A 26,071-nucleotide genomic window follows, 5' to 3' on the forward strand; every position below is an offset into this window, starting at 1 on the left:
ACTACCATTATCAAATTTGATTGCTAATTTATTCCTCAGCTTCCTTTTCTTCAATTTTAATGATTTGAGAATGTAAAATTAACTGGCAGCTATTCTGTCTTTATTTCTTTTGGACAAACCTAGAACTCCCTTGCACCAGAAAACAGTGCTGGAGTAAGGGGAAAAAATTAAAGGATTTAAGTCATTCGACTTCTACAGTGATACTTAGACAGATTTCTGCTGGGGAAATGGGGGGCGGGGGAGGGTGGCGCGGAGCATTGTTTTTTAGGTTGTTCAATTTGTTCTAGGTAACTTCTTGGCTGAAGTAAGGCCGGCCCTTAGACTAAAGTAAGCCCCTCCCACCCACGCGGAAGAAGAAGAAGAAGAAGAAAAAAAGACAGCATTTAAAGATTTAAAGTGACATTTTAGAGCTCAGAGTTTTCATATCGTCCACATACGAGCATTCCCTTCCCGAGCGCACAGAGGTGACGTGTATGAATTGCGCTTATGGAAAAACTGGTTTCTAATGAAACGAAACAGGTAGTACAGAAGGGCCTTGAAATGTTAACCTTCCCTCCCCGGCACAAAGCCCCAGTACAAGCTGAGGAAACCCAAGGGGGCTCATTGCCCTCTCGGGGCAACAAGATTCGTTTTTTTGAAGCAAAGCAACACCCTCCACAGGCACCCACCCTGCACATGGGCCTAGGGTAACCGCGTTCTTTGAGGACAACCAGCTATCTCGCCAGCCTCGCGGAGAAGCGGAGCCGCAAGACACACAGCAAAGCCGCTAGATTTCTCCGCAGACATAGGTCACGGTTGTCCAGGGACGTCACCAGAGCAAGAAAGGCTAAACCCTCAACCTTCCCCAAACAACCAGCCGTCTGCCCACAACCCCCCAGCTCAGAAGAGGCGTCCTGCGCGCTCTCGAATCGGCACCGCCACCCAACAGCAGGGCGCGCGCCCCAAAACTGAGGGTCGCGGGCGCGCGCCCCGGAAGCAACTCTTGCCCATGGGCCACAGCTCTGGGAGCAGAAATATCCAGGACGGGAACGCGCACGTCGGCGGCCACGCGCACTAGGAGGGCCGCACAGCGCGCGCGCCCCCGCACGTAAAAATAGGCTGGGGTGCGCGCCCGCGCACCGCGCCCACCCGAATCCCCGGCCCGCCCCTCCCCCACCCTCGGGGCGGGGGCAAGCGAGCCCAGGGACGTTCTCAGCTCCGGAGCCGCCCCGAAGTCTCCTGGGCCCTGCGGTAAAGGCCCAGCCGCCCCCGCCCGCCGTTGTGTGGGGTGGGCCCCCTGATCCAGGCCCGCAGCCTCGCCGCATCCCCGCCCCCATCAGAGCCCTCACCCGGCGACGTCACCGCCGCCGCTGTCTCCGCTCTACCCGCCGGCCCCGCCGCACCGCCCGGGGCCCCGGTTCTGCCGTCGCTGTTCCAAGACCGACAGGATTTTCTCCTCACAGCTCCCTGGGCGCCATCTTACATTCAACCTTTACAGCCAATGAGTGCCGAATGCCCCTCTCGCGAGAATCAGAGGATCGGATCCCGCGAGAACTAGGACTGCCTCCCGGCCAGACTTAAAGTGAACGCTTCAGACTAGGAGGCCGCTGGGCTCCAGGAGCTGAGAGCAGACCCCGAGGTGGGGGGCGGGGCGTCCCGCCCACGGACGCTTCTCCATGACGGGCGGAGCCATAGTCAGAGTTCAGCCTAGCCAGAGACGCTAGATGGGCTGGGACTTGAAGCTTGCTCATTGAACCCACCTTCTGCCGCCCGCTGGAACCTCCTTTGGTCTAGCAGCCCCACGTGGGGCGGAGCCCTACCCGTCTTGGCCTCTCACTTAAGGTGGCCTCCACAAACCTCTGACCTGGGCCCAGCGTCCCCAGCCGTACCCGGCTCAAGAAACTTATGGGTCATTTACATCCTAGAGGGCCCAGCATCCAGGACCCTTGCAATCCGCTGCCATCTCAGCTCCGCCTTCCGCACTCAAGTCCACCTTAAAGCGGGCCTCGGGTATCCTGGTGTTTGTATACAGGGAAAATGTGGAAGGCAGTTAAAGCTGCAGATACAGGTATTGCCAGCAGCCCCCATTACCCCAGAGGGCATCCAGCCTATTGTAATCCCTTATTGCCTCCAGAGCTTTGCACTTGTTCTCTTGTCCTGGCAAACTTACCATGGCCCCTCTAAGTTCCTCATAAAGTCATTTCCAGTCTGGATCAGAAACATCTTAGCACCTTTGCACTGGCTTAAGGAAATGGCTCACCCACCCTGTTTGGTCACCCACATTTCCCTTTTTCTAAATGAATTTTAAAGCTTTCGCAGCGTTTATGCCTCATTACTCTGTGCCTGGCACATACTGGATGCCCAATAATTATTTGCTGAATGATGGAAATAGGCCTCTCTCCATCTGCCTGGCACAGACATAAACCTACATCCCCTTTGGCACAGGGCTCCTAACTATGAAGCAGCACTTCCAGAACCCTCCAGTCCCTCAAAACAAGGTGCAGAGGATGTTAATTCCATCCAAGGCCCTGCCCTCCAGCACCAAGAAGTGCACCAATGATTTCAAAGCTGTCACAAGCCCAACCCCACCATCCACAGCATGTCTCCAGGGTAAAAGGGTTGACAACACAGACTCCAGTGGAATTTAGCTATTCTTTATTGACATAGAGTGTGGGGTGGTGAGGGCACCCCCTGCTTCCAGGAGGATGAGGTAGGTCCGCAGTACTTCCAGTTCACACCTTTCCTGGGTCCTCCTTTAGTGTGACTGTTCGGTTGAAGACAAGCTAGAGGACACAGGGAGAAGAATAACAACCAAGCCAGAACCAGGCCAGGAGACCTAGATAGGTTTCACCAGACAAAACCTCCCAAAACTCCCTCTTCATCCCAGAGGAGCTAAGGGACCCAGGGGGTCAGGAGACCCAGGTTCTCAATAACTTTATGACTTGGGGTAAGGAGTTGATGGCCCTGGACCTTAATTTCTTAAGGATAACAACCCCTATGCCTGCCACTACTTCAGAGTAAAAAAGGTAGGGTTCCTATAAGTTTGTGCATGGACTTAACCTCTGAGATTTCTCAGTAAGTGACAATTAACTAAGGCAATGTGGGCAGAATGCTTAATGCAACAAATGGCAGGGAACATTACTGGTACAGAAAGGGGCAGTTGGGTAAAGCAAAGTACCTGTCCTTTGCGGCTATCCGGATCCACAGAGAAGTACCCGAGGCGCTCAAACTGGAACTTGTCAAAGGGTTTTGCCAGGGCCACAGAACAATCCACTAATGCTGCCTCCACCACTTGTAGTGATGCCTGCAGTTAGGGAAGTCAAAAAGCTATCCAGTCACAGAGGCCCACCACCCTTGCACCCCAATCCATGATCCTACCGGGTTCAGATCACTTAAGAATCCACCTGGCACCTCAGCAGGATCTTCAGGGTTCTTGTGCTGGAATCTGTAGTCAAGAGTGAAGGTCAGACCCATATCTGGGCAGCCACAGCACACAATGCCCATCTTGTAACTGCACCCATCCCAGCTCTGTTCACTCACAGTCGATCATAAAGGCGAATTTCGCATATCAAAGGCTGTGAAACCCAGTGAATAAAAGCCTTGGGCTTCTCTCCAGCGTCAGCCTGTCTACAGGTCACCTCTAGGCTCTCCACACAGCCACTAGGATCCTGGAAGTGGGGAAGTTTGCAACCAAACCAGGGAATCACCACCAGGACTCTTGGCTAAACACAAATCCTGAACCCATCCTCTTACCTTGATAACATTCTGCAGCTCAATGACATAGCCTGTATGTCTCAGGCCCACAGGCTGGCCCCAAGCTAGACGCTTATAGCCTGGCTCTGGCTCCTAGAGATAGGAAGTGGGGTAAACACAAGAGATTGTAAGAATCAGACAAGAATAAGGCTCTCTTCCACCTGCATATCCAGCAGAGATTGGTTTATCTGAAGTAGGAAATGGATTAGGAGATGAAAGAGCCCCAAGGCAAGACAGCAGCAACAGGACCCTCTTCCCCACATTTAAGTCCCTCTATCCCCTATTCACCTCCTTGAAGTCAGTCCTCTCAATGAAGACTATGGGTGCAAAAGGAACCTGGTGGAAGCCCTTGGTTTCATCAGCTGGAAAGTTGGGCACCTGGATGTCCAAGGGCTACAGCAGAAGATAGGTATCTGAATCACATCAGGCAGTAGGACCCCCATACCTAGGCACATACCCAGCCACCTATATATACACACATACAACATGGAGGCAGGCCCACCTTGGCAGCAGGAAAGTTGGTAATGACAACCCGTAGTGACTCCAGCACAGCCATAGCCCGTGGAGCCGTATCGTTCAGCACATCACGTACACAGGCTTCAAGAAGATGTGGCTCCATTGTGGTCTGTGCTACTGTCACTCCCACCTGGCAGGAGAGTTCATCAGTTATAGCCACAACCTCAAATTACCACACTCAATCTCTATCTACCCACCTAGCCCACTGGGCTATACCCGAGCACAGAAGTTGTTGATGGCCTCAGGCGGAAAGCCCCTCCGTTGCAGAGCAGTCAGTGTGAAGAGTCGTGGGTCATCCCAGTCCCTGTGGATGAGGAGGTGGTGAGAAGGCCTTTGAAAGCACACATCATTAGTACCCATCCAAAAAGCCATACTTACCGCACAGCACCAGCTGCTACGAGCTGAAGGATCTTCCTCTTAGAGACAACAGCATAGTGCAGATTGAGACGGCCATACTCCCACTGCACAGGGCAATATACGTCCAGTGCATTGCACAGCCAGAAATAAGAAGAACGTCTAGGATAGAAGAGTAGGGTTAGAGCTGGCCACCTTTGGGACAATGGAGAAACCACAAGAAGGGCTGCTAGAATCCCACTGATCCCACCCACCCTACGGCCCCAGCTCCCTCACCGGGCCTGGAATTCCTTAGTGCAGAGTGAGTGGGTGATATGCTCAATGGAGTCACAGAGGCAGTGTGTGTAGTCATACGTGGGATAGATGCACCTATGGGGCATAGGCAGTGGGTTATACCATCTAGTCCCTCTGCTCTACCCCATTGCCCACTGGCCTGCTCCACAGCTCCATTGCACCATCCCATGTCCACACCTACCATTTGTCCCCTGTACGGTGGTGTGGTGTATACTTGACTCGATAGGCCACAGGGTCCATCTTGCCGTCTTCCATCACCAACTTCATACGCAGTGTAGCCTCTCCCTCTGAAAATTTACCCTTGCGCATTGCCTGAAGGAAACAAGGACTCAGGCTGCCTCTAAGCCTAGGGGCATCTCATTCTCAGCTTCTTGGCCCACCCAAGCTGCCCTTCCAGAAGCCCACCTCAAAGAGCAGCAGTGACTCCTCTAAGGGACGGTCTCTCCAGGGTGAGGGCAGAGGGTTGTGGCCTTTGAGCTCCTCCCCTCGCTGATGGCACACGTAAGCCTGACCCCTGTGGGGGAGGGGTATGAGTAGTACCCAGCAGGGCCATGATCTGGTCACTCTACCTGGCTCTACATTATGGTCATGGCCTCACCTGTGGATGAGCTCCACAGCCCAAGCATAGAGCTGGTCAAAATAGTCAGACGCATATGTCACCTTGTAAGGTGTATAACCTGGGGCAATATGAAACACAGTATGAGCAACCAGCAAGAAATATCCAATGGCAGGCCATGGCCTAAAAAGAAGTCCATTGACAACCAGCCCTGCCCACGCCTCATCCAGTCTATACCTAACCAGGCCACCATGTCACAGATAGCAGTGAAGAATTTTTCTTCCTCTTTCTCAGGATTGGTGTCATCAAAGCGCAGAAAACAGATACCATTGTTGGCCTAGGAGAGTCAGAATATCTGTGACCACCCACATAACTATCAAGCCCACACAAAACTCATAAGGGTCATAAAGGTCCTGAGGATTTGGCTCATAAAACTAGGAAATTCTCAGAGCTCTTTCATATCAGAATTAAAAATGCCTTCAATAACTTCTCTCATCTTCCTGCATCTAAACACTCCATAGGGCCAGGCGCAGAGGCGCATGCCTGTAATTCCAAATGGCCTGGGAGGCTAAGGCAGGAGAAATGTGAGTTCAAAGCCAGCCTCAGCAACTTAGCAAGGCCCAAAGCAACTTGGCAAGACCCTGTTTCAAAATAAAAAATAAAAAGAGCTAGGGATAGAGCCGGGCATAGTGGCACATGCCTGTAATCCTAGCAACTTGGGAGGCTGAGGCAGGAATGTCTCGAGTTCAAAGCCAGCCTTAGCAACAGCAAGGTGCTTAGCAATTCAGTGAGACCCTGTCTCTAAATAAAATACAAAATAGGGCTGGCGATGTGGCTCAGTGGTTGAGTGCCCCTGAGTTCAATCCCTTGGATCAAAACATAAATAAATAAATAAATAGATAGATAGATACACAGATATATCAATAGATAAATAAATAAATTTTTTTTTATTTTTTATTTAATAATAAATAAATTTTTAAAATAATAAATGCCCCAGAGAAGGCATCTCTTATACAAAGTTGGGGTAACAACATAATCTTTTCAGAATTTTTTCTCCAATATGTCCAGTAGGTTCCTATGTATTTGACATACATGTTGTTCCCCCATGGCCTCTGCCCACCCAGGCACATTGAGAACAAAAAGTAAGACAGGATCACCTTTCTGGTATTCAGTCATAGGAAGAGACAGAGGTTATCTTGCTTGCCAGGGCCCTTGACACATGCTCACCTTGGCATAGCCAAAGTTGAAATTGATTGCTTTGGCATGTCCAATATGCAGGATTCCATTGGGTTCTGGCGGGAACCGGGTACGTACCTGAGATAAGGGGGATGGGAGCAGAGGAATGAGGCTAAAGCTCAGACCTAAAAAAAAACATATGGTCCAGCTAGGTGTGACATGCACACCTTTAATCCCAGTGGCTCTGGAGGCTATGGCAGAAGAATTGCAAGTTCAGAACCAACCTCAGCAACTTAGCAAGGTTCTAAGCAACTGAATCAGATCCTGTCTCAAAGTAAAGTATAAAAAAAGGGCGGGGATATGGCTCAGTGGTTAAGTGCCCTTGGGTTCAATCCCTGGTATACGGAGGAAAAAAAAAAGAAAAGAAACATATGCCCCTTCCCATGGAAATGGATGAGATGAGGTAGTATGGAGGTACATCCAAGGAGATACTTGATGGCAGTAGCTTGCTTGGCCATATGCCTATACCTGCCCCCCAGTGATCTCCAGGTGCTGCCTCAGTAGATCCATGGTGTGTGGAGTGATCACATAGCCTGGGGTTTTGTAGTTTTCACCTGCCAAGACCAGAACAAACCTGAGGACCAAGCTGTAGCCCAACGATCCTGACCCTAGGGACCTGGCTACAGGAGTCATTGTCAAGAACTAGTCCCCCTCCCCCAACTCCAGGGTTTCAACATGCCCACTCACCAGGTTTATGGAACTTCAGGGCTTCACCCCGGAGCTGCTCCATCAGAGACAAGGTCTGTCCAGCAGCCTCAACTGCTGGTGAGAAGGAAGAAACCAAGAAAAATTCGTCCTTTGAATATAGCCTCCATTTTCAGCTCAGAGAGATTGATATCACTACCATCCTTATCCTGCAATCAGAACAGCTCTGAGCATGCCCTTCTTATTCAATTCCAGAGACATGATATAGAGAGTCAGACTTCTGAAGCCTCCTAAAACAGTCTCTGGAGAAAGGGAACAATGGAAACACCAGGAATCCCAGTTTTGAGGCAGAAGGCATGGTGTTGAATAAGCCAAAGTTGTGAGGAGCCTGGGCTGTAAGGACTATTCAGAGAGAATGCCCAGAAAAAAGAGAGCTAAATGTAACAGGATTCTAAAGTCTCTCACCATTCTCCACCACATCTTTTGCTGTCCTCTGTTCTGTTTCTTCCACACGAGCCTTAGCCACCTGAGAGAAGGACCAAAGCTGGGTCAGAATCTCTCCTGGGCAGAGGATAGTGATCAGACACTCCCTTCTCCAATTCGAGTCTCACTCTATCCTACTTTACCTCCAGGAACCTGGGCCATGCCCAGACTCACCTTGGGTTTCTTTTCTAGGTCAGCTTCCATCTTGGGACCCAGAAGGTGGAGGACCTGAGCAAAGACCAGAGTCAGGCAGGAACAAGAATATCCTTTTTCGGGGATCCCCTGAATGCCTCTATCCACCCACCCAAGGGCTTCCTAGTCTTTGTACCAGCACTGCCTGGAAGAATGTGGCTACCTAGCACAACCATCTCATCTCCTCATGTAGTTCTGAGGGCCTCCAACGCTTTCTTCTTCCTGAGGGTCCATAGAGGACCCAGATAACAAAGGCTTCCATTTATAGAGAAGAACTGTAGGCCCAGCATCAAGACAAGCAATCTACCTTAGCCATCATCCTCTTATGAATCTATGCCTACATCCTGACATGAAAGCCACATTACCCGTTTATGGGAAATTTAAGGGCAGATTAAAGTGATTCAACCCAAATTAGACATAGCCCAGAGACTCAGGTGCTACACCCTCCACAGTGGGATCCACTTAAGAATACTGACAGGCATCTCCTCCCCAATTTTATCCCTCAGTGGATTTCAGGCCATGTCCATGCCAGAGTCTTTGCCAGTTTCAGTTCAGGGAGGCGCCCACCTGCATGTCCACTTCGTGCTTGATCATTTTGCCATCTGCCCACTTAAGCGCAGCCCGAGCCTCTCCTAGGAGCATGGGCACAAGAAGCTACAGGAAGGTAAAAAAGGATATTCCTCCCCCTCCTCCCCAAGGAAAGGTCCTAGCTGACAATAAGAACCAAAGCCTGGGCCCAGCCAGAACACGGGTAAGGTGCTCCTATTTTCCCAACCCCCACTCATGCCCAGAAAAGGCATGACCAGAGAGAACAAAGTAACTCTTCTCCCCAGGCTCTGCTTACCCATCAGGAGCCCCATGTTGAACCGGTAACGCTCCACTAGAATCTGAGCCCGGTGTTTATTTATGGTGGCCTCCACCTAAAGAAATCCAAACCATATGGTTCAGGAAAGCCCCTTCTGAGACATTCTAAGAACCAACACCCTCACCTTGGGTCTTCCTGGTTAGAGAAACTGCATCACTCCTTTCCAGAGCCAGGACTGGGGAGGCAGCTGATGCCCTGGTAAAGACTTACAGCCTCCTCAATCTGCTCTGGGGTCACCATGACACCCACACCACATTCCTTCTCAAAGTCCATGGTGTCAATAGGGTCCAGGGGGTGACTCCGCACATATTCAAGGGCAGCTGAAAAAGGAAAGGCAATGAGTTTGTATCAACTCAGCTCCAAGAATTGAGTACACAGGGCTCTAACCCCAAGATACCTAGAACAATTTGGTCTCCTGAGAGGTTAAGCCCTGACACAACCCCAAAAGTCCTCAGGTACAAGGGAAGAAACGTGTTCTGAGAAAGGCTCCTCATCATGACAGTTCCCCTATTAATCTCACTAGAGGCCATCCCCTCCATGCCCAATGTCTGTGCAGAAACAAACTCAGAAGACTAAGGCAGGAGGCTCACAAGTTTGAGGCCAGCCTGGGCAATTTTGCCATACATCTCAAAATAAAAAGGGTTAGGGATGTAGCTCAGTGGTAAAGCCCCGCACAGGTTTAATCCCCAGTACCAAAAAAAAAAAAAAAAAAAAAAAAAAAAAAGCAACAAAACGAGAAAGAAACTGAGTAACCTGGCAAAAAGGGCAGATAGGATCTTGGATAAAAGGAGGGACTAGGGGTGGACCTGGTATTACAGGCAGGGGTCTCACCGCTCAGCTGAGGCTCAGTGTGGATCTTCTTACTGGCTATATAGCTCACGAGGAAAGAGAGACGCCTGGTATCCCTGAGTCGGGAAGCTAAGCCATATAGAAGGGTCCCGGTAGCCTTGTCGATGGTGGAGCCCAGAGTCTGCTGTGCCTGCGGTTAGAGGGATCAGGGGTAAAGCCCCACGACCAGTGAGAAAGACAATAAGACAATAAGAACCAAAGCCTGGGCCCAGCCAGAAAGGCAACAGCAGGACAGGGGGAACAGATTGGGATTTGTACCTTGCCCCAAACTGCTTTGGGGCACCACCCCCGCCAGGGGCAGAAGAGCGCGCACCTGAGTCGCCGCGTCGCGCAGCTGCGTGCTCAGAGTAGCGTTCTTGAGCGTCTCACGGGCCTTATGCTCGCTCAGGCCCAAGCCGGTGAAAAGCGCCAGAGAGTCTAGAGCCGCCATTGTAAGAACACCGGAAACCAAAAGAAACTTTGGGCCGAATCTGCACGTCGGCATCCTCCCATTGACCAATAAAAGAATGAAACCTATGAGGAGAGCCAATGGTGTCCTTTCTCGGTGGAGGGGGGCGGAACTTTCCAAGTTGTCGACGCCATTTAAGGGATAGAGAGCTGCCACACCAGCCTTTTCGGCCGCTTGGCTTCCATATCCTTGCTACAGGCCTCATGACAGGGTGGGGTCAGTAGAACTTTTAGATTTGCCTCAGGCCTGCAGGGAAAGTGTTAAATATTGAGGAAGGAGGAAAAAGCGGGCCTGACCTTTTGCTCTTTGACTTTTATCTTTCAGCCCTAGGAAGTGGTCCCAATATTGTTCTCGGGAAGCAAATGTGAGTTCCCGTCGCGTTTTTGACGTCACAGCTTTGAGGTTGTCATGGAAACGGTTGAGCAAAATTAATCACAGGAAATCCCGATCTAGACTGCATAGAAAAGAATGTGCAATACAGCCTATAGAGGAACCACACAAATCCAAAATTTAGGTGCCCACTGGGACTCACTTGGCCAGGAGAGGAAAAGGAAAGGTTTGGGCCTGGAGGGACCTCAGAAAATTTCTATGATCATTAATTTAAAATTTCGTGCCACACTGTTGCCAGAGCATGCAAATGTCAGGAAAATCAATTACAAGCAAGTTATGACTTCAAAATGCTTCTGCAGGACTTTTTTTAAGTTGTATACGGACACAATACCTTTATTTATTTTTATGAGGTACTGAGGATCAAACCCAGTGCCTCACACGTGCTAGGCAAATGCTCTATCAACTGAGCTACAACCCCAACTCATTCTGCAGGCCTTTGAGGTTGGGACAGGTGGGACAGAGGACATGGCATATTCATGGTTATGGCTTTTGTGCTTGGCTGTCTCCCCACATTATCACTGGTCTTCCAGGACCTTCTGTCTAAAACAACATATAAACTGTGTTCTTCCTGTAGAGGGTGGGTGATCCAGCTACTGATGATGTAAGGAAACCCCCAGATTTGGGACGAGAGCTCAGGCCTTTGGAGGCCTTGGTGTCACTCATATTGTATCTTCAAGAATTGGACAGTGTCCAGACGAAGCTGAAACCAAATCCTGTGACCTGCTTTGTGCTCATATACCACCAACGACCAGTTAGTTCCATGTCTGAACATGCATCTGGGTCCCACATAATAACCAGGTGCCAGGTTCTGCAGCATCAATATCCAGGTCCAATCCCATGTCCTGAGGCTTCTTACCTCCCTATGGCCCCATGGCCCCCATGTGATGCCTAGTGCACTGCACAATGAAGGCCAGGTACAGGAATTAAGTAGGAGACGTGGTTCCACTGCAGAACTACTGTCCAGGCTCAGATGGCGCCCCCTTCTTGGACCTGACAGTCTCTCTCTCTTTCCTGGATCAAGAGTGTGCCATATGATGATATGGGGTTAGCAGATGTGTTGGAGCAAGAGACTCCACAGCAAACTCTCACATCCTTTGGGGATGGCAGCATGCCTGGCAGGGAGCTGGCCACACATGGTACTGGGCACACATTGCCTGAGCTGCTGAGCTGTGCAGGGGCACACCTGGGTAGGGCATGGTGGCACATGCCTGAAATCTCAGTGACTGGAGGCTGAGGCAAGAGGATCTCAAGTTCAAGGTCAGCCTCAACAATTTTGCAAGGCCCTGACCCCATTAAGGGGGCCATCACCATACTTGCAGGACTTGGTGATGGTGGTAATTGTGCTGCATTGAATCCTTTGGTGGCATCAGAAGAAACTTAAACCCTAAAACCCTATCTCAAAAAACTAAAAAATAAAAAAAGGACTGGGGATATAGGTCAGTGGTTCCCCTGGATTCAATTCCCAGTACCAAAAAATATTAATAATAAATAAATAGCAGTTAGAAGCAGAGCCATAGCCATACCAGCACTGTGTGGCTATGCAGACCAGCAAGTCTGCAGCTGCAGGAGTCCAGTCCAGCACAAAGGTGCCCATTATGAGCAGAACCATGCACAGTGCCTACCACTGCCACTGTTCTCTTGGCACCTAATGCCATCAAAAAATTTTCAAGTAGCACAGCTACTACCATCGCCAAGGCCTGCAAGTCTACTGATGGCCCCCTCAGTCTATACTCCCTTGGTTTCCTCATTGTACCCTGTGGACCTTAAAGCTCCATGCAACAGGATCACATAGTAGCTCCACTGGTGCCACCAAGCATGTCATAAGTGGAAGTGGCATGGAATAGAGGATGTCTAGCCAGTCCTCTGGAACCATAATTTACACAAAGTAGAAATGCAAAAGTTCTATGGCCCCAGTCTGGAGGTTAGCCTGCCTGCAGGAACTTCTGGCCCTGTTTCCAGGAAAGCAAAAGAAAGAGAAAAGCCAGGCAGCAGCCGGCAAGGAACACTGGGGCATGGGGTAGGGCTCAGCAGCCAAGCCAATGAACAGGTCCCTCTGGCATAAGTGGATGGCATAGAAGCAGTAGAGGCCACAGTCCTTGTGGTCATAGCAGCCTCATGCAGTTTCCACAGAGGGGTTAGGTATCATGGGTTCAGCAGCAACAGGGTTACTAACATTAAAGCACAATCCTGTTGCAGCCCATGCCTACATAGCAGGCCCTCTAGCAGCATCACAGCTGATAATACCAGCAAACAAGTTAGCAGTTCCACCATCTCTGCAAGACCACAGCTCAAGGTCATCTCCACAGCCAGCAGCCCCACATGACCCTTAGGTTGTCCCCACTGAAAAAAAAAAAAAAATTGGTCATGGGATTAGAACTCCCCAGGAGCTCCATCTACTCCCTGCCACCCAACTCCATTTGAAGCCAAGAACTACTAGCAAGGCTTGAATGCTGAACCACATGAAATTGGGAATGGGGATCAACCTACAGGGCTGCCAAGACACTGCCTAACCTCTTATTGCTGCTCCACTTCTCTAAATGCTCCTCAAACAATTGGAAAATAAAAGAGGCAGCATTATCAGGAGAAAAGTAGTTGTTTTGTGGCACTGGGGATTGAATCCAGAGCCTCATGCATGCAAGGCAAGCACTCTCCACCAGTTACATCCCCAGCCCCTTTTAACTTTGAGACAGAGCCTCATTAAAATGTTCAGGCTGGCAGGGCACAGTGGTACATGCCTATAATCCTAGCAACTTAGGAGGCTGAAACAGAAGAATCACAAGTTTGAGACCAACCTCAGCAAATTAGCGAGACCATGTCTCAAAAGGGGCTGGGGATGTGGCTTAGCGGTAAAACACCCCTGGGTTCAATCCCTAGTGCCAAGAAAAGTTACTCGGGCTGACTTCAGACTTACACTCCTCTAGCCTCTGCCTGATGGTATTACAGGGTGTGTGCCACCATGCCTGGCTGTAAGAAAGCATCTCACAAGGTGCATGTATAAAGCTGCATAGGCTGTGATGCTGAACAGACCTGCCAATCACTGTGGATGAATAGCTTGGGACAGTTGTCAGGAGCCAAGGTCTCAGGGGCTCTTAAGGGAAGAAACAGCTTGGAAAGATCCAGTATTCTCCCTCTAATATAAAGCCAGACAAGATTAGTTCTGGTCTTGTCCTTTTTTATTTTTTGGTAGCAGGGATTGGATCTAGAAGAGGTGCTTACCACTGAGCCACATCCCCAACCCTTTTTATTTATTTACTTACTTACTTTTGGTACTGGGGATTGAACTCGGGGACACTGGACCACTGAGTCATTTCCCCAGCCATATCCCTGAGTTAATTAGCACCTCACTTTTGCTAAGACTGGCTTTGAACTCACAATCCTCCTGCTCAGCCTCCCCAGCTGCTGGGATTACAGGCGTGCACCACTGTGCCCATCTTATTTTGAGACAGGGTCAAGCTGGCCTGGAACTTGCAATCCTTTTGCCTCAGCCTCCAGTTGTTGGAACTATAGGCATGTGACATGATGCCCAGCTCTGTCCTTTTTTTAGAACAGGATCTTCCTCACAGTAGTTTTCTTCCTGCTCTGTTCTCCCCAAGAGGAATACAGGTGGTTTTCAAACAACAAAGACTTGGAAACAGAAAAGATACCCACAGGACCTCCCAACCCCACACCAAGTCCTCCAGTGTCTCCAGCTTTCATACCATACTATTAGCACCAGAGGTTCACAGAGCACTTCTCTACTCCTCAGATGTATTGAGATCTTGATAGTGATGCCAATCAGTCATCTCCATATGGCACTCTGAACCAGTGTGATGACAAGGCAGCTGGCAGCTCCAGAGAGCTGATGACACTAGGGCTTCATGACCACAGGGAATGAGCTGTGGCTCCACCATCTCCTCTGACTAGAGTACTTTTAGGGTCTTCAATATACAGACACACATTAACATACCAGACGGAGAGGGAGGGAATACCATCCCACAAGATGTGGTGGATCAAAGTCACTAAGTCTGCTTATTTATTATTTATTTTTAAAATATATTTAAACAGCAGCAATCACTTCGAAAATGCAAAAAAAAAATTACAATTTTTAGAATAAAATTATAACGTTTATAATGCAGGTCAGGAAGAATTGAAGGTAAAACTGAGAATCAAATCACGCAGCACTGGAGGCAGCTGGAAAAGCCACAAGGCCCACTGGGGACCAAGCTGACAAGAGGTCACAACCTGTGAGGCCCCCACCCCAAAATCACACACCCCAACTCCCCACTGATGGAGCCAGTGTCCTCTGGGTTAGAGAAGGAGAAATGGCAAAGAGATGGCCACTGTACGGGATTCTCCCAAACCCAGTTCCCCCATCAGGCAGGGACCTGCTAATCGACCTCCTCCATGTTGCTGTAGGTGGGGGCTGGGCGGTCCACAGGGGGAACGAAGCGTTCAGGGGCTGTCCGCGTGGGGGCCACCTCGGGGGCCTGGCCAGGGCCTAGTCCCTGCAACAGAATATGAGGACAGGGGTTGGGGGCTGCCCAGCATGCTGCCTGGCATCCCGGGGGTGCTGGCTCAGAGCCGTGGCACCCAAGGGAGGGCCCCAAGGCAGGCGCAGACAGCAGCGACGTTGAGACAGAGACAAGATTGGGCCTGAATAGTCTCGCTTTATTAACACTTTTAAATACAGGAAGTTGCTTGGGCAGGGCCAAGCCCCAGGCCAAGGGTCAGAGCAGAAGGAGGAATTGGACAGACAGCTGGATGGCTACCCACCCTAGGATGCTCTGCCAGTGCAGGGGCAACATCACCACCCTCTCCCATCAGATGCACACTGAGGCCCAAAGCCCAGAGCTGTTCCCCACCAAAAGCAGGCATGGCCTGAGAGGCAGAGAGGAAGGACAGCTCATTAGCAGCTGCCTGCAGATGAGCTCATCTCCAGTGACTCTGGGATACCAGAGGATAGAACACGTTGAGCACAAGGGCCACCAAAGCTGCCATGGTGCCCAGGACAAAGTACCGAAGGCAGCCCTCGTCTGGTGTGGTAGAGCCACGTGGCGGGGGGCCCACCCAGTCTTGGGGCCCCCATGGGCCCAGGGGCCCCGGCCCTTCAGGCACCAGCTCCTCCTCGGCCTCGAGCTCCTGCCAAATCCGGGAAGCCTACGGTATGTGGAAACGGCCATCAGCACCCAGGGGTGGAAAGGACCGAGTGTCCCTGAGACCCCTGGGCATGACAGTCCTGCCTGGGGTGAATAGGGTTAAAGCCCCAGATCAAGCAGCAGGGAGTAAGCAGGTGGCTAATTTCAAGGCTATTACAAATCCTGTTAGCCTTTTGATCTCCTCCACAGCTTCCCAACCCACATGTAGCAGCATCTCATGGGGATGGGTAGTGGGTTACCTGGTTAATATTTTTAGGTCAAGCCTCCCACAGAATGAACTGGCTCATGAAAGATAGGCCTGCTAACCCCAGGGAAATCTCCTGGGGACTGCCCATATCCAGACCACTGTCTTCTGAGGGATTTCTCTGAGCCTGACAGAGAGGGGTCAAGGGAGGAGAAGGGCCAGCCAGTCCAGAAAAATGATGTGACTATGCCCACCAAAGGGGCCTATAGCACATGCTGTGAGTAAAAGAGACAGAAGATCCTGAAGGTTCAATGGAGATAGCTGTCACCTCAGCTGTGAGCATGTTGAGGGTAAGAGGAAGAAAGCTGGGAGAGATCACGTATCTAGTCTGTTCAAATCACATGCCTGGTGAGGTTCAGAGGAGTTGCTTGACCTGTGCTTTTGTGCACACTGTGGCAGTGTGTTGGTGTACATGTGTGCACCTTAGTGAATATTCCTAGGGCACCAGGATGCCTCTGGGTGAAGCTTTAATATTAGGGAACTATGTCTGCAACTTCTATGAGTTCCAAGGCTCAAAGGGGCTATGGCTGGAAAAGAGAAAGCTGTGCCCCTCCATCCCTTCTCCACAATCTGAGTTGGCCCCCACTAGCCTGTAAAGCCTCCCCAAGCCTCACCTGGCTAGCAGCAGCCTCAGCTGCAGGGCCTAGGTCTGGGTGGTGCTCAGAGTGACCTGCCCTGGGGGGCCTCTCCACAGGAGAGTTCCGTCGACGGTAGAAGAGTACATAGGCATAACGTGTCACAACCTGGCTCTCGTCTACTGTCGTCACTGTGCTGTCATCAAATAAGCGCCAGCCTATAGCAGGGTGGGAAGAGTGTGAACACAGCATGTACCACCACCCCTACCACCTATTCTGCTGGCTGTGTGTGCCCTCACCCACGTCACTGCGCTGGCTGCTGCGATCATTGGGCAGGCGTGCGCAGGCCGTGTAGTGGCCACCAATCATGCCTCCATAGTGGTTGATGACAGCATACAGGTCGTAGCTGGGCAACTGCTCCTCTTTCTGACCAATACAGAACTTGCTCAGATCTAGGTTCCTGCAGACCCAATAAAGAAAGGTTGAAACAAATGGTTAGCAGGTGCCCAGGATGCCCTCTGGCCCTTCTGCTCTGCCCACAGGCATGAAAAGATCCATTACTCACCTAACCGGGAACTCCACCAAGTCATTGATCTTGTCACGCCAGATAAAACTACGAAAGGAGAAGCGCTTGAGCTGCACAATGAGCACATTTGGCAAGCGCCATAGCAACAGTTGCTTGGAGGCTTCCCGGTGCTGTTTGCACTGTGGGCAGTACCTGATAGGGGACAGAAGAAGGTCAGGACCAGCCAATTTCCCTCCCTTGCTGCCCCACTACCTGTCTGCTGCCCTATGCTCACCAGGCCTCCTCAGGTGCCAGCACCTCAGGCCGTGTGAAGAGGTTGAGGCACTGGTCCAGGGTGAAGTGGCCAGCGCGAGCAGCCTCACCAGCAGAGCCTGGGTCCTCAGCACATTCCAGGTCCTTGGAGTCTACCAACACAAACTCCTGCAGGCGCTCATTGTTTCGCCAAACCAGAGCCAGGCTACAGTCATCACCCAACTCCAGTGGGGTCTCCCCTGTAGATAAACAGGAATAGGAGTCATGAAGCTATGGAGAACAGCCACTTCAACCCTTATCCTCATGGCTTCCTCCCACAGCTTCAAACACCTTTATCCTCTAGCCGCTGCTCTCGGTTAGATGCATCAATTTTATAGATGAAGAACTGGGGTGTGTGGGCATTTATGGCTTCACTTGGATGTTGGTATCCTGGCACAGCAGCTATGAGAGAACATGATAGTCAGAGCTCCCGTGCCCACCAGGCTCTAAACAATCTTCCCCCAATCTCCCATCACAGTGCTTGGAGCCCTTAACTGGATCTTACCTTCAGGCCGGGACACCCTCTCGACAGGAGGCAAAGAAGTACCCTCAATAGGCCCACTAGTCAGCATCTCAGAAGAAATTCCACTGGTGCTAGGCACAGGGCACCGATCAGGAGATGCCCACACTTGGGGGACCCCCGTATCCCCTTCAGCCACAGAGGTCACCAGCTGGAGCTCAGGAGGCTGAGTGGAGTCCTTCTCGCTGTCCCCAGCCTCCAGGGAGCTATTGGAGAGCAGTGTGGTACAGCCAGGGCTCTGAGACTCCAAGGCCATGCGACCAGGCTGGAAGGGTGGCTGGAATACACTCACAGAGTACCTGGCAATAGATAGTAAGGCAAGGAAAAGTCCTCACCAACCCATCTGGTGCCTCTGAATATCATTTCTCTTCATCCATCCCATCCTAGTTTAACCTCTGGGCACTCACCGGGCATAACCCTCTAGCAGCTGAGCAAGACGGGAATAAGTGAGGCGTGAGGCAGGTACACTGACCAGGAAGGGGTAGCCAATGTTCTCAGGGCGGCAGAGACCCTTGTGGTCAGGCCAATGGGTTTTCTGACAGAGCCTAGAAGGGAAGGGAAGATAAGAATAAGGCTTTATTCCATCTCCTACAACTATATATTGGGACTAGTCTGAAGCCCTGGAAATTAGATATGCCAGTCTGCCTCCCCCAGGGTCTGGTGAAGTAGGGTAGCAGGTGGAGGGCTTAAACTATATGTGGTGTCTTTGTGTGGAAGATGGAGAGGAAGAGTCAGGGAAAACCACTGGGTTCCTCACTGGTTGCAGTAGCCCACACGGTAGCACCGGGTACATCGCTTCAGTTTTTCATCCTCTGACTGCTGCTTCCGCTGGCAGGCGGCACACTTGGAGATAGGGATGCTGGGCACCTGGGGGCGCTAACATGGGTTGTCTGGCTCAGCAAAGTCAGAAAGTAGTGCCCCTACCACCAGGGCCCTGTGCCATCAGGTTGACCCTCAACTCACCTGTTGTACTTCTAGCACCACTACCCGTTCCTTAGCTAACTCTGGGGACAGCAGCTCAAAGCAGAGAAGCATGTCAGATGGGGACACAGTGTCCAATGAGTGAGAGGGCAGGAATATGCGATGGAAGCGATTCTTAATTACCTGGGGACAAAGGACACAGATCCCATGTGAGGATAAGCCCTTTCCCTAGCTGTGACCCAGAGCAGAAAGACTGCCCATGACTTGAGTCTACAACTTGGTTTATGAGCCAAAAGAGGTATCCACCTGTGTTGGCACCAGTCTCAGGGCCCATAGTATAGGTGCTGAAAGAAAAAGTCATGGGCAGGGATCCCCTACACTGGCTCTCCACATTGAAGGCCTCTATCCTGCTATAACTAGTGAGGTCCTGCTAAGACTACAATACATTATCATGGAGAGGCCAAATTTGAGGATCCTCTTCCCCACCCTTAGGTCCCTGAGACAAATGGCACTGCTAGGCTAAAGGGAAGGAATCTTGGGGAGGATCTGGGATAAAATGAAATAGCAACTGGATGGAGAACCACAGCAAATGGTAGGACAATCCTGCAGCTTAAGCTTTTTATCTAAAGCAGGAAAGGCACTAGAGTCTACCACAGAAAAGGTTAGTAAACCTGGATAACTAGGAACTGAGGGCACCTCTACCCAATACCTGAACATGTACACTCACATGTATATGTACAGATGCAAGTGACTAGACAACTGTCTATGCTGTAAGTACACAATGCACGTCTATATATGTATGAGCCTGGGGAAAAACAGATTTACCTCAGCCAGACGCAGGTTCTCAGGTTTCACATGGACACTCTGAGAGAGGGAATCCAAAACTTCACTCACACTGGAATTTTCCTTGCTCACACTCACCAGGAACTGTGGCAACAACGGGGAAGGTGTGTCAATGGGAAAGGTGGGCCAGTTCTCTGGAATAGCATAGAATAGAGGCTTACTCCTCACCTTGATAGGCTTGCTATGTGGCTCTCGGGCAAAATAAAAGACAGGGAGAACCTTTTGTTTTTGTGGCAAGGGCACCGGCAGATAAAGGAACGGGTCAAATGTGATGGAGACCTGTGGATACAGAAGTGGCATTTGGGTGGCTGCAAAGAGACAAGATGTTGATGCCCAGATCCTAACAAAGGCCCTTCGATGGCTCTCAGGGCCCTCACTGCCAATCAGCAAACTCTCAGACTTAACACTAGATGAAGTAGGAAGGTCCACCAGGAAAGAAAAATTCCACTTTCCCGTTTCTGACAAAATTCCCCTTTTCTGGTAGCTTAGCCATTTTCCTGATTTTCCCTTTACCTGAATCCCACACACCTTTCCGTGTGTGTGTGTATGTGTGTGTGTGTGTGTGTGTGTGTGTGTGTGTGTGTGTGTGTGTTGTGGTATTAGGGAATGAACATAGTGCTTTACCATTTAGCACTATCTCCAGCCATTTTTATTTTTACTTTTTGAGACAGTCTTGCTAAATTGACAAGGCTACTCTTGAACTTGAAATCTTCCTGTCTCCAAAGTTGCAGGAATAAAACACGTGCACCACCATACCCAGCATCACATGCCTTTCTAATGTTACGCACAACTCTGTCATACCTTACCTCTGTCACACCAAACCTGACTTCAAACATCTCTCTTGCCTCAGTCAGGAAGCCTACCTTGCCTGACTTCTTTAGCCCACAGAGGAATCTAAGGCCTCCCTGTAGCTTCCTTGCCCCAATTTTACCCTGTAGCACCTGAAAATGCAGATGTCTCTGAATCAAATTTAACTAGTCAAGCCGAGCCTAACTAGAGGGCCTCTTCCCAAGAAAGCCCATCACACCTTGGCACATACAGGGCACACCAGCTTCGACTTGTACTGGCCCTGAAATAGGTCCACAATGAAAGAATCGTTCCTCATCTTGTGCCGCTGCCATGCTTCCTCAGCCACCACCTGAGGAGGAGAGTGGTAAGAACTGAGGAAACCTAGGAGCTAGGATGCATATGAGGCATATCTACCCTCTGACCTCCTCCACCCCCACCTCATCAGGCCGTCCATCCGAGTCCACAGTTTCCGTGTATGGCTTGTTCTGGATTCGATTCAGGTCCTCATGTAGCCCATCCAGCAGGAAAGCCATGAACTCCTGGGCATCGTGCTGGGCATAGCCTGTGAACTGGCTGGCCTTGCTTGCCACAATGGCCTGGATGCAGGGACCAAGGTATGAGTGTAAAACTTTAGCACCCACTGCACTCACATTTGGTTGATCCTCCCCACCCTCTCCAACCAAGAGTGAGAATGGCCACAGATCACCTTCAACTTGGAAGGCTGAAAGGCATGGTGAGTGCCCTTCCACAGGGCCCGGAGCAACACAGCAAAGCCAATGGCCAGACGTCCACCTGTCCCCAGTGGGTTGTTGTAGTTGATCTCTGCCTCAAAGGAACGGTCTAGGAAAGCAAAAAAAGGAGTGAGGAATAAAGGTACCCCTTCTGCCCATACCTCAGGCTCCTGGCCCTGTTCTCACCATGGAAGAAGTCCCGAAGTTCCCGAGTGTTGGAAAGAGACTGAATGACACTGTTCATGAAGCAAGTGTTGCCTAAGTTGACAAGACCAGTGAAACCTGGCAGACACACCTTCTTCTCTTCCTCCTCCTCCTCCTCCACGCTATCTCCACTCACAGGGCTGTGGGGCATTGGAGGTACCATACATGTGGGCTTGGGCTGTGGGAGCAAATGGGCCATGAGAGATCATCCCTGAGGCTCTTCAGCCTCCACTCTTAGCCCTTCCCAACCCAAGATTCTCACCGAGGCCAGGTGTGGCTCTGGCTTTGGGACAACATGCTCCAAGGTTGTGCGGGTCACCAAACCATCCAGCCCTGTGTCCTCGGATCGAGCCTTGGATTTATCTTTCTCCATAGCCCGGGCTTCCTCCTGGCCTGTTAGGGGGTGAGGGGTACCTCCCGGAGGGGTTGAATCCAGAGGTGTTGGACCTGTCGGCACGGCAACCTTTGCACCACCCACTGCACCTTAAAAAGGGGGAATGAGGGGGCTGGTGGTTAGCAGCATGTGGCAGGGATGGGGGTCACAGTCACGCAGGGTTAGGCAATGAAGGGAGCTCGTGTGCAGACCTCGTGCAGCTGGGGCCTCCAGCCCCCCCCAGCGCTGACTCTGACGCTTATGGAGACAGATGTCGATGCGAGAGGCCGTGAAACAGAAGGTGCAATGTTCTGGCTCAATCAGGTTCCTGCAGGAAAAGGCTGAGCTCAGGAACTTAGGTAGAGAAGGTATCAGGTTAGACAGATCAGGAGGAAGGAGCCCCAGGTGGGACAGGCACAGTAGTGGAGCCGGGCACCACCCACCTGAGCTTCACCTGCCAACGGAAGATGGTGTGGGGCCCACAGCCCGGATGCAGCCTCAAGAAGTTTCCATCCCTGCAAATGCAGGGCAAAAGGAACAATAAAAACGAAAAAGCATGAGGCATATGGTCCCATTTGAGGCATACCATCTGCCCCGGCTCCTGCCCACCACCAACCTGGTCTGGAATATGAGTGTGAAGTCCTGTTCACGGAAAAGTACTCGAGAGGTATCCCTGTGGATCTCCTTCACGTACACGTGCACCACCACTGAATCCGGGCCCTTCTCATATGAGTCATTCTTGACAAATGCCAGGTTCACCATGGACTCAGGCTCTATGTTGAGACCATGGCTCAGTACCACCCAGGATAGGTTTCAGTCTACGGCTACTCTACTCCCTACCAGCCCATTAATCCTGCAACCTAATTGGGGTTCTGCCTGCCCATCCCCAGCCCCACCTTTACCATCCACCAACGTTGCGGCATCTGTTGCTACTGTCATCTCTTCTTTGACATGGTCATCTTTCCCAGGGTCTCTGATCTTGGCCACTGCTGGGGAGACTGGGTCATTCCTGGGGGACACTGACTTCTCTCCTGCCAAAAGGGCTAAATTCTTCTCTGAGCCTAGGAGGCAGGTTTGCGGATTCAGTGGTGGTACACAGAGCTGTTCTTCAGCCTCAACCTATTTGTAGCAAGATTGTGGGCAGGATCAGCCCTAGGTCCAACAGGTGGCCCCCACTCCAATCCATACTCCTTCCCCCCATCTCCTAAGACCCAAACAGGCACCTAGTTCTCACCTGGGGGGCTGGATCAGCCAGGAAGGGTGGGGCATCACCCTGGGGTCCAGGGCCATCCCTGGACCCTTCCCCCTCTGGCCCTCTGCAGAGATGTACAGCCCTCTTGGCGCTGGGCCCTGCCTGGGCCCCGGGGCCAGCCCCTGAGCCTACCTCACCACGGCCCTGGGCCCGCTTCTGGTTCCGGGCCTCCTGCTTAGCCCGGCGGGGCTCAGGGCCTGGGTCCAGGGCAATGGGAGACAGTTCCTGCCCATTCTCCTGGCACCGCAGCATGGGCACCAGCTCCTGGGTCCCTAGAGGTTTCTTCTGCCAAAAATATAATAGTGAGGCCCTGAAGACTGCACTGTGTATCCCCACCCTTCCCTTCACTAGAACTTACCAGGAGAGAGGGCCACGTAAGCAGAGGCACCTTCTTGGGTAATGCTAGCTGTAGGATTCCACCTTTACGGGCCTGAACTTTGGCGCAAGAACTTTCTATTTCAGCATAAAGGACACCATCCCACTGCCGACCATCTAGAGACAAAGGAGCAGCAGTGATGTGGGGTGGAGGATATCAAAGAATTCAAATACACTATTGTAGTCAAGGCAGATGGACACACCTGGAAGCCGCACCACACAGTTGGTGTCTGTGAAAACAGTATCCACTTCCTCCAGCCGCAAGGGACCTACTCCCACACGCAGCTTGACAATTACCTCATTTTCATTCTGTCCCCAATCAAGTAACAACTCTGTAAGGGGAATGATAAAAGATCACAAGGAATTCACAAGCTGCTGATAATAGATCCAACCAAAATGGGACTTCTCCAGATGGGAGCTAAATTCCCAGTACTCCATCTCCTCCCTTAGTATTCAAAAGTCCCATTCATTACTTACCCTCTTTGGTATGCTCCTCTTTTGGAGTGGGCACTGACCCTGACAACAAAATAAAGAACAGTGAGGAAATGATGAGGAGCCAGTCCCAAAGACCCTACCACATCAAGACACCATTGTCTGGATCTCAATCAAGGACCCCAGGCTCAAAGCAAGAGCTTTACTCAGGCTGGTATGGGGCCTTCTCTGAGTATCAGACCAAGACAAAGCAGCAAAACAGTCATCTCCCAATCTGTGTGCCCAGTAAGAGGGAAGGAGGCCATGAACACTCTGAGAATGCCATTCCCACCTCTCCTAGGATCTCCATCCTTGCTCTCCTGGTTTGCTCTATCCTTCTGCTTCTTCTTACTAGTGGCCTCCTCCAGTCCTGGGGGCCCTCTCCTTGGGCCTGTGGCACTGGCCCCGCCAGACATTCTGAGCCGCTTGGTTGACAGCCAGAGTGTCCCGGGGTCGGCAACAGCGTCTGGGTCAGGGCTGCGGCGCTTTCTTCCTGGCCCAGCTATTTTGGCAACTCTTTGTGGCCAAATTCTCCAACAAGGAACCAACAGCCTAATGAAAAAAGATCAATCATCTCTGTCAAGGCCCAACAACATGCTCCTTGACTATAGCCAGGGCTTAGCAACCCAGGACACTCCTAACTCTAATATCTCCTTACCACCTAAAGTAACCCTGGATACTCTCAGACTATTCTGAAGAGAGAATAAATAATGCAAGTAGCAGCAATCACTTCTGGCCAAGGCTCCTATATACCTGCCATAAGGACCCACAAAGTTGGAAGCCTCACAAGGAGGTGCCAGGTCAAAGCAGTCATGGCCCGGGACCAGGATCCTCCTCTGGACAGGAGCCATGGCTCCAGCCTACGGGCCTGGCTGGCGCTCTAAGTAGGGTGCTCCCTTTTTCTTCACTCTCACTTGCTGCTTAGTCACCACTGGAGAAGTAGGTGTAGGAGGAAGGCAGAAAAGGCAGAGACGGTCAAGCAGCAGGAAGCCCAGGCTCTGTAGGTCCAGCCCAGTGCTGCCACTACTCAGAAAAGGTCCTGATGCTAAGGTGCCCCACCTGCCTCCTGTCAGCTCCACCTTTGTTGTGAAAGTGGTTGTTTTATTACTTGGTCTTTCCCCATCCCCAAAGGGATTCCTCTTCTCAACTGCAGAGATGGGCTAACTACAGTGCTAAGGCATGATGGGCATCCAGCTTGAAATTAGAACATCATCATGTTCCTACCCAAGTCCCTTCACTTATCAGCTCTAAGCCACAGAGACCTACTACCCAGTTTCTAGCAGACCTTTCAGTGGATTCTGGGCCACATATCCATCCAAAATGAAGTTATCAAATCCAGATACTAAAACAAGGTCGGGGAAGAACCATGAATCTTGGATCCCTGGAAGGGTCATGACCGGCTTAAGCAAGTAGCAAGACAGTGACTAGTCTGTTACTGTGGGGGTGGGGCTGGGAACTGGAGGTGGTAAGATACTCTTCAATAGGCAAAATGTGGCATTGGTATGAGGCAGGTCCAGATTTGGAGAGTGTACACCTCCTTCCGCCTCCTTATATCCAAGGCCCAAGTAGAGGGTCGCTAACCTCCCACTATGCTCCAGCGCCGTGGAGGCGGGAATAGAGCTGTCTAGAGACCCGAGCTGGCCTTACAGGGCTGCGCAGAGCTACTGACCACAGACCAGCGCCCCAACAGGGCCGAGACCCAGCTCGAATCTTCGAAACCCCACTGCCACCACCTCCTCCAGGAAGCCACCCTAGCTCGCCGCTAATCTTCTTTGTGGAGGGAGGCCGGCCACGGACGAAGTGTAACGGCTCCGCCGGCATCAGTAGTCCCGGCACTCCGCGGGGCTCAGAAGTCAGGGCTGGCACAGCCCATGACCTTGAACAGGCCGCCGGGGGCCAGCACAGCGGCCTCTCCGCTGCGACCAAACTGGCGAGTTGAGGCCCGCCCCACTCACCGAGCTACACCACCGCCGCCAGCCCTCTTCGGGCCCTGGCAACCCGCTCTCGATTCCGGTTCCGGCGTCAGGTCGGTTCCGGTTCCGGCGCGCCCCTCCCCCGTCCCGGCCCCGCGGCCGCCGCCTTAGCAGCTGGTTTTGTTTCGACTTCTAGTTACGGCCCCAAGAGGCGGAGCGCCGAACTGGTGACGCACTTCCGGCGGGAGAGGGCTCGCGACAACTGGAAGCTCCGGGGCGGGTCCTAGCGGAGGAGGAGGGGCTCCGATGCTTAGGCAGAGCCAGTGGACCTGTGGAGGTTCTGCGCAG

The 26,071-nt window shown here is 51.5% G+C and overlaps 3 protein-coding genes across 24 annotated transcripts in view; all 3 read right to left on the minus strand.

The window, feature by feature from the left end:
- Window positions 1-2,026, minus strand: part of Qrich1 (glutamine rich 1) — a 47,684-nt gene extending 45,658 nt beyond the window's left edge. For 2 of the 3 annotated variants that reach the window (XM_026383857.2, XM_026383855.2), the window contains exon 1: window positions 1,329-2,026. The gene's annotated coding sequence lies outside the window, so the exon portion shown is untranslated. Of the gene's footprint in view, window positions 1-668; window positions 994-1,328 lie in introns of those variants that run through there. The other variant, XM_026383856.2, reaches the window with a different exon arrangement.
- A 593-nt stretch (window positions 2,027-2,619) lies between these two features.
- Window positions 2,620-10,201, minus strand: Qars1 (glutaminyl-tRNA synthetase 1). 2 transcript variants are annotated; one of them, XM_026383982.2, is made up of 24 exons: window positions 10,036-10,201; window positions 9,705-9,852; window positions 9,084-9,193; window positions 8,853-8,928; window positions 8,576-8,640; window positions 7,991-8,044; window positions 7,799-7,859; window positions 7,376-7,447; window positions 7,157-7,242; window positions 6,680-6,766; window positions 5,690-5,789; window positions 5,495-5,573; window positions 5,302-5,410; window positions 5,078-5,208; window positions 4,879-4,971; window positions 4,627-4,764; window positions 4,465-4,552; window positions 4,235-4,378; window positions 4,021-4,125; window positions 3,733-3,825; window positions 3,520-3,647; window positions 3,358-3,424; window positions 3,158-3,283; window positions 2,620-2,762 (listed from the first exon to the last, which is right to left on the minus strand). In XM_026383982.2, exons 1-24 carry the CDS (start codon window positions 10,150-10,152, stop codon window positions 2,712-2,714), a joined length of 2,328 nt encoding a protein of 775 aa, XP_026239767.1. In that variant the 5' UTR covers window positions 10,153-10,201; the 3' UTR covers window positions 2,620-2,711. The 2 variants fall into 2 exon arrangements, with proteins under 2 accessions (XP_026239767.1, XP_026239766.1); XM_026383981.2 differs by having other exon boundaries at window positions 7,376-7,450.
- Window positions 10,202-14,583: 4,382 nt separating this feature from the next.
- Usp19 (ubiquitin specific peptidase 19) lies at window positions 14,584-25,878 on the minus strand. Of its 19 annotated transcripts, none has more exons than XM_026383785.2 (27): window positions 25,766-25,878; window positions 24,103-24,362; window positions 23,817-23,855; window positions 23,543-23,671; window positions 23,323-23,456; window positions 22,947-23,249; window positions 22,615-22,831; window positions 22,329-22,485; window positions 22,156-22,227; window positions 21,925-22,040; window positions 21,602-21,822; window positions 21,322-21,517; window positions 21,111-21,244; window positions 20,842-21,000; window positions 20,643-20,753; window positions 19,784-19,894; window positions 19,598-19,699; window positions 18,815-18,955; window positions 18,609-18,727; window positions 18,259-18,396; window positions 17,837-18,150; window positions 17,623-17,733; window positions 17,315-17,531; window positions 17,080-17,232; window positions 16,814-16,974; window positions 16,554-16,732; window positions 14,584-15,044 (listed from the first exon to the last, which is right to left on the minus strand). In XM_026383785.2, the coding sequence occupies exons 2-27, from the start codon at window positions 24,224-24,226 to the stop codon at window positions 14,928-14,930; spliced, it is 3,975 nt and encodes a 1,324-aa protein (XP_026239570.2). In that variant the 5' UTR covers window positions 24,227-24,362; window positions 25,766-25,878; the 3' UTR covers window positions 14,584-14,927. The 19 variants fall into 19 exon arrangements, with proteins under 19 accessions (XP_026239570.2, XP_026239565.2, XP_026239563.2 ...); XM_026383780.2 differs by lacking the exon at window positions 25,766-25,878 and adding an exon at window positions 25,480-25,750 and having other exon boundaries at window positions 21,602-21,816; window positions 22,947-23,246; XM_026383778.2 differs by lacking the exon at window positions 25,766-25,878 and adding an exon at window positions 25,480-25,750 and having other exon boundaries at window positions 22,947-23,246.
- Between the last annotated feature and the right edge of the window lie 193 nt (window positions 25,879-26,071).

This window comes from Urocitellus parryii, chromosome 2 (assembly GCF_045843805.1).
Source record: "Urocitellus parryii isolate mUroPar1 chromosome 2, mUroPar1.hap1, whole genome shotgun sequence".
Taxonomy (NCBI): Eukaryota; Metazoa; Chordata; class Mammalia; order Rodentia; family Sciuridae; genus Urocitellus; species Urocitellus parryii.